Raw genomic sequence first — 12552 nt, 5'->3', positions numbered from 1 at the left:
CAAACCCAATCCTTGTCACCCCAAGGTCTTGCCTACAACATCCTTGTGTGGTGGGAGTGGCTAACTTACTGGTCTCTTATTGGTGGCAAATTTGTCCTTGGGGATGCAGCCACATCTATTTGGCTTACATGTCCCAGTCCATGGAGTTGCTGTTGACTGTGGAAGTCAATCATGTTGGGAGTCGCTGCCCACCGATACCCTTCCATTTCCAACGCTCTGGCCTGGAAGAAATGCTGAATACTCATCTGAGGCAGAAGCGATGGTGAGAATTCGGCCACTTTTCTAATTTCAGTGGCAAACTCTTCAGGATCATCCCATAACGGAACCTGTTTGAAATCATATTGAATTCAGGTCAATAAATTATGTTCAAGAAAGAGATTGTTTGATGCTTAGATTTTAAAGCCTGCAAGGGGATTGGGGGAGAAAGTGGGAATACAACATTGGGAAAGAGGATCAGCCACGATCACAGCAAATGGTGAAGGAGGATTGAAGAACTTGAATGGTGTATTCCTGATACAAGTCTCCATGGTTCTAAATTCCAGCTGTTATGTTATAATTCACGGAAAGCCTTCTGGATACATGTTGTTCAAATGTGAAGGAAGAAATGGGAAGATCATGATTCAGATAATTTGACAATAGATGCCAAAGCATACAAGGCTATGGGCCAGGTGTTGAAAAATAGGACTAGAATAGCCAAAAGCCTGTTTTTGATGGCACAGGCTAGATGGATCAAAGGGCCTGTTTCTGTGCTGCAAACCTCTCTGACTATGACTGAGGTGTCAGAGTCAAAAGGAGAGGTTGTGGTTCTGTCCACCAGCGGGAGATTTAGTGCAAATTCCCCAAATAACAAGGTGGAGAAACTGGAGTCAATGGTACAATGTTTCATACCGTCTTACCATGCGTAAGGAGGTCTGTGTGGATAAGTGACATGGGATACGCCCTCCTCACTGACATTTTCCTGCTGATTAACTAATCATTGAATGCAGCTATATCCCCAAGAAGAGCAGTTGTCGTTGGTCTGCCATTTGATGTCGCCCAATCGAATTCACTTGCAGTCGAGGCATCATTAACTGGGCTGAGGCCTCTGCCTTGAAAAGGAGTGGGGCGTTGCTGGTAGAGCTATCGCCAGTTCGAGATGGGTCTCTTATTCCTATTGCTGCTGCTGCTTTGCACGCACCCTTTCAGGGTCAGGACGCTCGGTTCTCCCCGGGGGCGCCCGAGCCACGGCTCAGTGCGATACTTTGACTATCCTGAGGAGATTACTTGCGCGCCGTCTGGCGTTGTGGTGCGGATTCGCAATGACTCATTTCAAGGGATGTTCATTCGATTGTCAATTGTGGGTAAGTCATGAGGCTCTGGGGAATGCTTTGAAATAAGTGCCTCCCCTCTCAACTACTTTAAAACGCTTTCAGTTAGCGTTCCGCTAGACGTCTGCCTCTACCATCCTCTGAATAATACTAACTGTGCACTTCTCGGGGGGGCTTTGTTCTTCTCAGTTGAGGTGTTTGATTTCTGCCTGGTGTAATCAATAACAAATATCCTCAGATGCTTGTGATCTATTGCAAAACGCTCCCAAACTGTTACATACTGAGTTTAGTAGTTTCTCCTCTAAACAAAGCTTTCTCTAATTACCCCCATCGAAGATAATGGGAACTGCAGATGCTGGCGAATCCGAAATAACTTAAGTGTGGAGCTGGATGAACACAGCAGGCCAAGTCAGCTTTTGTGCTCGTAAGATGCTGCTTGGCCTGCCTTGTTAATCCACTCCACTTTATTATCTCTAACTACTACGGCCTTTCTCGCCCAATGTAATAGATGAAATCTTCAGTCACATAGTCCCCCGGGTTGAGGGACGAGTTACCAGTCTCCTCTTGATTGGATGTACGTCAAGGCTCACTTGTAAGGCTATTTTTAAAGTTTGTTTCTTTTATGGTGTAGCCTTAATTGACTTGCTTCAACAGCGTGAAGTGATGTCCCCAAACAATGAGTTGGGGTTTTACTGGCTGTAATTCTGACTCCTTCTCAGAAGGACTATCCAGAGCCAAACTACTTTGGCTCTCGGTAAACCTTTTTTTTTGAAGCATCTAACTTTTTTGAAACAGATGCCTAATACAAGAGTCTTCATAATCTTGTATGGCTTCTATTTGTAATTACTTCCACATTGTTTGAATGAAGGGCATTTTATGTAATGTTCCAGTTCTAGAACCTAGAACATTACAGGCCCTTTGGCCCTTGCTGTCATGCTGACCAGTCATACCAACCTCAAGCCCATCTAACCTACACTATTCCATATGCTTATCCAATGACTTAAATGTACCTAAAGTTAGTGAATCTACTACCGTTGCAGGCAAAGTGTTCCATTCCCTTACTACTGAGTAAAACTACCTCTGACACCTGTCCTATATTGTTCACCCCTCAACTTAAAGCTATGCTGCCTCATGATTTCCATCCTAGGAAAAAGGCTCTCCCTATCTAACCCTCTGATTTTATATGTTTCAATTAAGTCACCTCTTAACCTTCTCTCTAATGAAAACAGCCTCCAGTCCCTCAGCCTTTCCTCATAAGACCTTCCCACCATACCAGGCAACATCCTAGTAAATCTCCTCTGCACCCTTTCCAAAGCTTCCACATCGTCACTATAAATGCAGTGACCAGAACTGTACACAATACTCCAAGTGTGGCCATGCCAGAGTTTTGTACAGCTTCACCATAACCTCTTGGTTCTGGAATGCAATTCCTCTATTAATAAAAGCTAAAACACTGTCTGCCTTCTTAACAGCCTTGTCAACTTGGGTGGATTTGCTAGTTCTGTAGGCTTCCATCCTGCAATGAATAAGAGATATGCTTAGTAGCAATGATATTTGGGAAGACTATTTATTTGACTGCTCCATTAGGCATATATTCAAACCAATTCACTAAATGGTGAGGCTTTGGATCTCTTAGGTGTTAAAACACCATCTGGCATTCTAAACAGTGCCTTTAATGACAGGCAAGCAATTGTTTGCTCTTCATGCTTGTTGAATAAAGGCTGAGTTAATGCACCAATTAACTTGGGCCTGATCTTTTGCATACAAACAAGGCTAACTGATTTTCTTTCCCCCCTGCCTTTCTTCTGATCCATGGCTTGATGTTGGTTGCAGCCATCATTAAGAATGAAAATATCCCCTTCATTCACAGTTAAACTGTCATGCTTGCTGATTCAGCACCACAAGGTGCTGGCACTGAGCCTGGGAGCTCTTGTGCTCTGTCTTTCACTTCAAGAGTCTTGCTGGCTGCCTTAGCCCTGCACACAGAATTGTGGCCAAAGATGGCAACTGTCTGGTTTGGTCACTTTTGCCATTCTTCCTGTCCAAATTCAGACAAATGTTTGGCTCAAACTGCCTTTGCACCTGAATTAAAAGTTGTTGTTCTTTAAATAGATAACTATGGTATACCAAGAGACCTGCATTCACTGCCCAGCAGCTGTCCATATACAACTCTACCACAAGAAGATGGGTCCTTGCTTTTCAGTACTCCATACAAAGGATGTTATGTTCATCTAATGGTAAGTACAGACTTTAATTCTACTAATAGGTATTATGGATTGGAAGTAGAAGAAATATCATCTTGATGGCTATATCTTAATGCCACTGCTGTAACAAATTGCAGCACATCAGGAGAGATCAGACAACAAACTTGGTTTTCTTTCTCTTGCAGAAAGATGATGAGGCTGAGAGCATTCCTGAACTTGCAATTAAATTCACATTCTCCAATAGTGGAAATATTGTAATGGTGCTCCAGTCATGTGGTTGCATAGCCCTCTTCCCAGTTAAAAGGAATTCCTAGCAATTGGCCAGGACTGCATTGAACTAGTCGTTTCTAGATCTAGGGTAGATGAGATGGTTGAACTGAGTCCTCCCTGTGATAGGGGGCAGTGTGACTTGAAGTTCATGCTGGCAAATATGGGCATGAAGATTCTGGAACTGTTTTTACCATTCAGTGATCTTTCCCATTCTTGGGAATGGAGTGACAGAATCCACCCCTCCAATTGGAGGGGGCTCTAATCAAAGCTGTTAGATTGCTAACCAATACTTCCAGTGGCAGATTCTGATAGATTAATGTGTAATAGGCAATGGCAGTTGAGCTGCCTCCTTCCATTGGGTGTGGGAGGGGCAGCAGCCATTCCCTTGAATGGGAAGATGGGCATTACAAAAATTTCTATTCTGACTTGAATGGAAAACCAACTGCTGGCCAAGCTGGAGACTGGTTTGGCCATGTTAGTGCTGATCCTAAATACTTGGGTTTTGCTCTAATCTAATAGCAACTAAATGTTCTTCCCTCTAGAATAATACAGTGAGCCTGGAGCTGAGGATTGATGGAATTGATGAATCCAAGAGGATTATGGTCATAGAACGCATTCCACTAAGCTGTATCCTGCCATCACTGCCTTCTGTGACAACTAGTAGGTTTTGCACAGGCTTTGGCCACAAATGGAATTTCTTGTACTAGAAGCTAATGGCCCTTTCTAGAGGCCAGAATGCTTTGAAACACTTGCTCTTGTCCACTGCCCTGGTACAGTTGTATTGTGCCTAGTTGACAGCACCTGATTTTAAGTCACTTGTTGCTTCATCTTGCCTTTACACCCCAAGAGCACAGTGCTTAATCAAGTGATTTCACTGCCAGGGTTAGTCTTGGTTCTTAATAGTACTAACATTTTCAAAAACATTAGCTGTCTTGTGTCAAATTGACAACTCTTAAATATTGCTCTATCTAGGGCAAGGGTTTCTGGGACAAATGTCTGTGGTTCAGTCTTTAACATGGGTCATCTTTAGCCTGCCTGTTAAAATGGTAACTCTTTCCTGTCTTAAAAGCATTCAAACTTTAGGTCCTGCTGCCATACTATCTCAATTGGCTGTAGTTGGATTTGACATGTCTAAGGCCTGCAGTACTGGCTCTGCCATGGAGCATGGATAGATCTATAACACCTGCACACTTGTTGACTTGACTTTATAAATGGTCAGTAACTGAACTGACTCCCTCTAAATTGGCTATACCAGAATAAAAGCTCCCTCCTTCCATTCTTGTCTATAGTAGCTGCCTATCTCTTCTCTTTGCACTGCAAGGAGAATCCTTTCCTATGGAACCAGAATTTCTGAACATCCAGTAATAACCCTACATGTCAAATGTTATAACTACATTATCTCCTCTCTACCAATTAGATGGTCTGGTCTTATCCTAACTTTTTTCCCAACAGTGGGACCCACAAATGGAACCCTTCTGACCACCAAGGAGCCAGTGAATACCACAGCAATGACCACCCCACTGACCAAGGAGCCCATGGATATTACTGTGACCAAGGAGCCAGTGGATACTACTGCAGTGACCACTCCACTGACCAAGGAGCCCATGGATATTACTGTGACCAAGAAGCCAGTGGATACCACAGCAATGACCCTTCCCACCAAGGAGCCAGTGGATACCACAGCAGTGACCCTTCCCACCAAGGAGCCAGTGGATACCACAGCAATGACCCTTCCCACCAAGGAGCCAGTGGATACCACAGCAGTGACCACCCCACTGACCAAGGAGCCAGTGGATACCACAGCAGTGACCCTTCCCACCAAGGAGCCAGTGGATACCACAGCAATGACCCTTCCCACCAAGGAGCCAGTGGATACCACAGCAGTGACCACCCCACTGACCAAGGAGCCAGTGGATACCACAGCAGTGACCCTTCCCACCAAGGAGCCAGTGGATACCACAGCAGTGCCCCTTCCCACCAAGGAGCCAGTGGATGCCACAGCAGTGACCACCCCACTGACCAAGGAGCCCATGGATATTACTGTGACCAAGGAGCCAGTGGATACCACAGCAGTGCCCCTTCCCACCAAGGAGCCAGTGGATACCACAGCAGTGACCACCCCACTGACCAAGGAGCCAGTGGATACCACAGCAGTGACCACCCCACTGACCAAGGAGCCCATGGATATTACTGTGACCAAGGAGCCAGTGGATACCACAGCAGTGCCCCTTCCCACCAAGGAGCCAGTGGATACCACAGCAGTGACCACCCCACTGACCAAGGAGCCCATGGATATTACTGTGACCAAGGAGCCAGTGGATACCACAGCAGTGCCCCTTCCCACCAAGGAGCCAGTGGATACCACAGCAGTGCCCCTTCCCACCAAGGAGCCAGTGGATACCACAGCAGTGCCCCTTCCCACCAAGGAGCCAGTGGATACCACAGCAGTGACCACCCCACTGACCAAGGAGCCCATGGGTATTACTGTGACCAAGGAGCCAGTGGATACCACAGCAGTGACCCTTCCCACCAAGGAGCCAGTGGATACCTCAGTAACTGCCCTGGTAACCAAGGAGCCAGTGAATACTACAGTGCTCCTTTCCACCAAGGAGCTAGGTAGTGCTGCTACCACAATCCCACCTGTGGGACAGACAACTGGTTTCACAGCTACCTCAGTTGGCACGGACCTGAAACCAAATGGAGGTATGATAAGCAAACTAAGCCAGCACTAACTTGCTACCCCCAGATAAGATCCAAAGCACTGTTAAAATGATGGCTGCCCCCATGATAGCATTTGTGTCAAGTAACACTGCCTGAATAAGATAGGCAGGCACTTGAATGACCTGATCACCATGACACCATTCCTGTGTCAAGCATTCAATGAGCCTAGTTTGGTAGCCTTTACTCTAGTGCAACTAGAGAAGCCAACTTCTGAACTTGAACTCATCTGAGTTGTCTAACTTTCTTGGGTGTGAATTACATTGTTTTAGCATAACTTACTACCTACTAACTAGGTTCTTGCATGAACTGTAGCACTTGCAAACCAGAAGATCCTGTTTCAAATATCCCCTAACCTGAAGGTGTTCAACTCCTGAACAGGTTGAAGTAACTCCATATGTGACTTAAACTAAAATGGAGATAACCAGATCTAGTTAACAACTAACTAAAAAGCTTGGTTAGCTATCACTAACCAATGGGTCTTCTAGACCAGGATATCTGAAGTAAGACTAGAACACAGCCCTCTTTATCTTTTTTTAGTTAAAGGCTTGTGGTTCACTGAACTTGTCCCTGTTGCAGACACAACCCATATTTGTGGTGTCGAGGTGAAGGACCGTGTGGACTGTGGAAATGCCACACTTGAAGAATGCAATGCCAAAGGCTGCTGTTATGATCCCATCAACAAGCAAACTCCATGCTTTTATGGAAAAACTGGTTGGTTTTGTTCCATCTAAAGACTTTAGATTACAATCTTGCAGACTAAATTTCTGTCTCCTGTACAGACAGTTATCTCACTAGTTCTTGCAGTTCCAAACTAAGTGATTCTGGTCAGCTTTAACAAAGGCTGATCTTTGTACAGAAAGAAGCTTGGTTTTAAATGCCAGTTCTATACTTGGAGCTTGAATTGTAGTGAGAATTTAATTCAGATGAATGCAATAGTAAACCTATTTGTGTAGCACTTAACTGGTGATGTTTACTAATTAGTTTTTCCCTTTCAGCTTATATTGACTGTTCCCATGATGGGCTGTTTACCATTGTGGTACCAAGGGTAGCAACTGTGCCAGCACTCAATCTCAGTTCCATAGCTTTGATGAATCATACAAGCCCTCAGTGTCTCCCTATAACCAGGACAACTGAGTTTGTTCTCTTCAGGTTTCCCCTTGATTCATGTGGGACTACACAAATAGTAAGTCTCTCTTGTTGTGGGGGGGAACAACTGGGGGGGGAAACTGTTGATCATATTCTTATGTACTTTTCCTCTCCATAGGGTGATGGACTAAACATCACTTACAGCGTAGATATAATAGCCAAAAGGAAAATCCAAAGTGGACCTCGTGGCTCTATAACCAGGGAGAGTACTTTCAAGTGAGCTCCATAAACATTTGTGTAGCAGCAAATTACAAATCAAACTCGGCTTTCTTTTCAACTTTGAATTAGGGGGTTTAAATACTCTATAACATGGCTGATTCCTTTGCCAACTTCAGTTTCTCTATGAAATACTTTTGATGTGATCATGGATGATCCTCAAACCTAGACCATTATCTTTAACTCCTGTAAGCAACCTGACCCTGAAGTTACTAATCCATTCACTGAACAGTGACTGAGTGAACTGCAACATGCAATCATCCCACATTAAGCCTGATGCCAAAAATTAAGCTTCTGTCCTCAGTGGGATTGTATAATTCTAAAGTGCCTTCTAGATAGTGTACTCTGCCACATCCTTTGGTTCCTCCAGATTAATCTTGAAGGCAGTGAAATGAACAGTCAGCTCTATTTGAAGCATCTTTCCTCTACTTTTCTTTGATCTAATTCCTATGTGCACCTCATGACTAGCATGTTCAGTCTTTCTGGTCAACTGTAGTATTTAAATACCTTGTATGACACTTTTTTTATGAAGCACCTATATACTGTTTTCCCTAGGTTGCATGTGAAATGCCACTTCTCTGGCAAGAGAGATATCCCTTTGACACTAGTAGTGAATACTGCTTCACCCCTGCCTTCCATATTGAGGGAGGGTGTCCTCCAAATAGAAATGAGGATTGCAAAGGGTAAGTCCAGTTGCACCTAGAGAACTGCATAAGCTTTGTATTTGTTGCTCACTGTCTACTTATTTTCAACAGAAAAGTCCTATAGTACTTGGTTTGCTGATGAAGACTACCCTCTAGTGAAATTTCTCAGGGAGCCAGTGTATGTGGAAGTACGCCTTCTCCACCGAACTGATCCCAATATTGAACTAGTGCTGAATGATTGCTGGGCTACACAAACACTTGACCCTCATCAGGCCCCAAGGTGGAGCATTCTCCTGCATGGGCAAGTATTTGACTGCTACAGAACTAGCAGATAAGTGCATACTGTCCAACCTCAAATGGCAAGTTCTGCCAACAGTTTTCATGCTAGCCCTTTGACTTTGTTCCTGATGCAAAACATTATGTTAAGTGCTCAGCACTTAAACTCTTGACCATTGGTTAACTTCACCACTCAATGAAGGCCTGTAACAATTCTCAATGTGCAGTTTTAACACTGTCCTTTTTTCTGGTGTTCATTACCCATAAACAATTCAGCTGCTTGCTTAGAAAGCTTGAATATCTGTCTAAATATGCAGTTATATCACCACCAGCACTCTAACCTAGTGGCCGTTTGGATCAGAAGAGTATTTGAAGCTAGCAATATAGAACAGGCCATTCAGCACAACATGGTGGCCTGAACTTTTAACCCAAACCTAAGTTCTATCTGAATCTCACCCCCACCTTGTACTAGCATTCATATGCCTATCTAATGTTGCTTAAATGCCCCTGATGAGGCCAACTCCTCTTGCTCTCTCATGCACTTGCTCTCATGCTGTTGTGCTCTCACTCTGTGCTCTCCCTCAGCAATGCATTTCACACCCCTACCACTCAAACCTACCTGTCTCCCCAATTATCCATCTCCACTCACTTTAAAACTGTCCCCTCATAAAAGCTAACTCCACTCTAGGGAAGAGTCTCTAGCTGTCTACTATCTATACCTCTGATCACTTTCATACACCTCAAATCACTCCTTTCTCCAGAAAAAGAGAGAAGCCTTGGTGCACCCAACATTCCCTCCTTTCCAGGCAACATCCTGGAAAATCTTCTACACTTTTGTTTCCCCCTAAGGCTACAACATCTTTCAGCTAATGTAGCCTAGGCTCTAATCAGATCAAAGTCTTGATGGCAGATGCATATCTTTACAGTTCTAAAAATAGAAACTGCAGATGCTAGGGAATCCTATAACAAGGCATAGAGCTGGATGAACACAACAGGCCAAGCAGCTGCCAGAAGGCTGTAAACAGCAGCCTTTCTGCTGCTGCTTGGCCTGTTGTGTTCATCTAGCTCTATACCTTGTTTTGGCTTTTACACAAGCTTGTGCAAGGAATTACAAATGAAACCCAACTTACCTTTATTTCATCCTACCCACTCAATGCAGTAATTGTCACTCATTGCATTTCACACCTAAAACATACTACTCTATACAATCTGTGCTTTTGCCTTCTAACAAGCCCTCTCATCTCTGCAGGTGCCCATACTACAAGGACAACTACTTGTCTCAGCTACATGCAGTAGATGCAGCTTCCAACCTGTCTTTTCCAACACATCACAAACGGTTTGAAGTGAAGACATTTGCATTCTGGAACCAGGAGATTCAAACAGCACTAAGTGGAGAGGTTGGTTTTGCATCTTGTTGAATTACCTTCCTTTTCTAGGTTTCTGGTGCTTACCTATTTTTCTCTTGTAGGTCTACTTTCACTGTAGTGTAACTGTGTGCCCTCTACCAGACATGCAGGAGTGTACCACAACCTGTGGAGCTGACAGAAGTAAGAAACACTAATGATTTTAAAAGTAAACTTTATTTCCACTAGCATTTTTCACAAACTTCCTTTCTTCCCCTGCCAGGAATGGCCAGACATTCAGACTTTAACACTTCAGATAAAGCTGCCTACCATGGATTAGTGACACTGAAGAGACCCATAGTTTTTGCTCTTGCTGAAGGGAAAACTGCAGACCTATCCCAGGCAAATGGTATGAAATATATTGCACATTGATTCAATCAAATGTAACTATGATTAGCTGGTGGGCTTAAAGAGCAGGGTTTGGAATAATGGCTTGCTAGTAGCATTACTTCCTGCCACCTTTTACATGGCTAAGCCCTCCCTGTTATTGCACTAGCAATGCTTGACTTCCAGGCAGTCAAGAACTTGCTTAATTCTTGGTGTGGCTGGGCTGGCCTGTTTAAAGTCCATGCAGTGCAGACTGGATTTAACTACATAAATATATCTGAAGGGCCTACCTTAATAGGCTGCCAAAAGCTGATCTGGTTGTTGCAAGTGCACAACAGGATTGCTGGAAGTGATCAAAGCAGGATAACATCTTGAGGGAGACTTGGTCAAGCCAAATCAAACAAGGACAAGCCTCCTGTTCTAGGACTAGGGGGTTTCTTCACTTCTCCTAACTTGTCTCTCCAGGGGTTCATTCTCAATTTGATCGTTGCATTCTAGATCAGGAAAATGGCTTGACTATAGGCAAGCCACAATGACTAGCAAAACCATCTGGGACCTCCCTGTTTTCACATAATGTTTGTTAGGCTCTAAACACTGACTTTACACAACATAGTAAATGGCCTCCACTTCCCACAATTGATCACCAGTGGGCCAAAGATAACACCACATGCCAGCTTTGTCACACATAGCATTACTAGTTTAAGCTACAGTGGCTCAGCAGTTAGCACTGCAGCCTCACAGCACAAGGAACCCAGGTCTAGTTTGGATGTCTGCACAAACTTTATACACTCTTACTACCTGACCTTCATCACAAGTGCCAGCTAACTGAATAGTCAGGCTAAATCAATAGTAGCCCAGATGTGCAGGCTGGTGCATTCAAGAGGTTACAGGATAGGGTTAAAAGTAGGTCTAGTCAGAGGTTGAGATGACAAAAGGCTTGTTTCCACCCCAAGGATTTTTCTATGAAACATGGTATTAATTTAAGCTTCTAAACTTGTCCATAATGGCATAACAGAAACTGTTGATCCATGTTAGATGTCTTGAACTCCCCAGAATTGGAGAAATTCTTAAACTGGGGGTTTGAGGCATGAATCAATGAAGTAAAAAAGCTTGCATGCTGGCTTGTCTATTTGGGTGTTGGGGTGAGTACCACAAGATCACAAACGACCATTTGGTTTTTGAGTATAGTCTCATTACACTTAACCTCTCTTGCAGCAAAAACAACTGATGGTGTTCTCCTCGCAGCAGCTATAACATCACTAGTGTTGGCCTTGATCTGTGGACTAGTAGTCTGTTGGAATTGCAAACAAATGCCCATGTCTTGAGCTTGTGATATTCAGAATTCACTACTGAAGTGTAAGATTTACATGTCATTAACCCCTTATTCTCAATGACTGGTTGAATTGTCTTTTGTGGGAGCTACTGCAGTATCTAATTAAACAATGGGGGGGTTGAAATGATGACTTTTGGTATGAAGAACTTGTTTCTTGCTTGCTGTTAACCAATGTTGACTTGGATGTCAGACTTCCTCTGGAGGAGTCTCTAGTCTCTGGTTCAATGGTAAATTACAAAAGTCTCTAGCAATGTTGCTGCCCTGCTTGTTTAAACTGTTTTCCCAGTCTAACTGTAGAAATGAGGTTTATAAACAACTTGTATTGTTGGATGAAGTTTAAACTATGCAAATAAAATGTTGACAGTTTTCTGGTTTCTGTTCTTATGTATGAACTTTTAAACCAATCTCTCCCACTAGCTAGCAATTTTCCTTTGCATTAGGGGATCAAAACTTGTTCCTAACACCAATTTAGCACTTTTCCTAGGAAAAAGCTTTTGCAATTAAACAGTAGCTTTTAACTTCAGGCACTTGCCTGTTTGCAGTGAATGTACTGCAGTAATGTAAGTAAAACTGACTTCCTGGTGGCTGTGGCCTAATGACCTAGCTGACATTTCCCAGCCATAGCCTTCTGCTTCAGTATTAGGTCAAACCCAATAAATGTCACTTCTGAAGTAGTCCCACTGCTTAAGAGAACATCTGTTTTGG

At 43.6% G+C, this 12552-nt stretch overlaps 1 protein-coding gene across 2 annotated transcripts; it reads left to right on the top strand.

The window, feature by feature from the left end:
* Window positions 1-1008: 1008 nt before the first annotated feature.
* On the top strand, window positions 1009-12203 carry LOC125464426 (mucin-17-like). Of its 2 annotated transcripts, XM_059655284.1 has the most exons (13): window positions 1009-1340; window positions 3420-3544; window positions 4324-4441; window positions 5234-6484; window positions 7079-7213; window positions 7498-7685; window positions 7767-7864; window positions 8420-8547; window positions 8620-8809; window positions 10034-10181; window positions 10253-10331; window positions 10411-10536; window positions 11730-12203. In XM_059655284.1, the coding sequence occupies exons 1-13, from the start codon at window positions 1136-1138 to the stop codon at window positions 11837-11839; spliced, it is 2901 nt and encodes a 966-aa protein (XP_059511267.1). In that variant the 5' UTR covers window positions 1009-1135; the 3' UTR covers window positions 11840-12203. The 2 variants fall into 2 exon arrangements, with proteins under 2 accessions (XP_059511267.1, XP_059511268.1); XM_059655285.1 differs by lacking the exons at window positions 7079-7213; window positions 7498-7685; window positions 7767-7864; window positions 8420-8547.
* The last annotated feature ends 349 nt before the right edge of the window (window positions 12204-12552 follow it).

Source organism: Stegostoma tigrinum, chromosome 27 (assembly GCF_030684315.1).
Source record: "Stegostoma tigrinum isolate sSteTig4 chromosome 27, sSteTig4.hap1, whole genome shotgun sequence".
NCBI lineage: Eukaryota > Metazoa > Chordata > Chondrichthyes > Orectolobiformes > Stegostomatidae > Stegostoma > Stegostoma tigrinum.
This window is presented reverse-complemented; position numbering and strand designations above follow the sequence as displayed.

What these genes read in the sequence shown, in the direction of transcription:
- LOC125464426 (XM_059655284.1), top strand. Translation starts at nt 1,136, where the DNA reads ATGGGTCTCTTATTCCTATTGCTGCTGCTGCTTTGCACGCACCCTTTC. An exon ending in GGACCTGAAACCAAATGGAG is followed by an intron (nt 6,485 to 7,078) that starts GTATGATAAGCA and finishes TCCCTGTTGCAG; the next exon opens with ACACAACCCATATTTGTGGT. An exon ending in AGAAATGAGGATTGCAAAGG is followed by an intron (nt 8,548 to 8,619) that starts GTAAGTCCAGTT and finishes TATTTTCAACAG; the next exon opens with AAAAGTCCTATAGTACTTGG.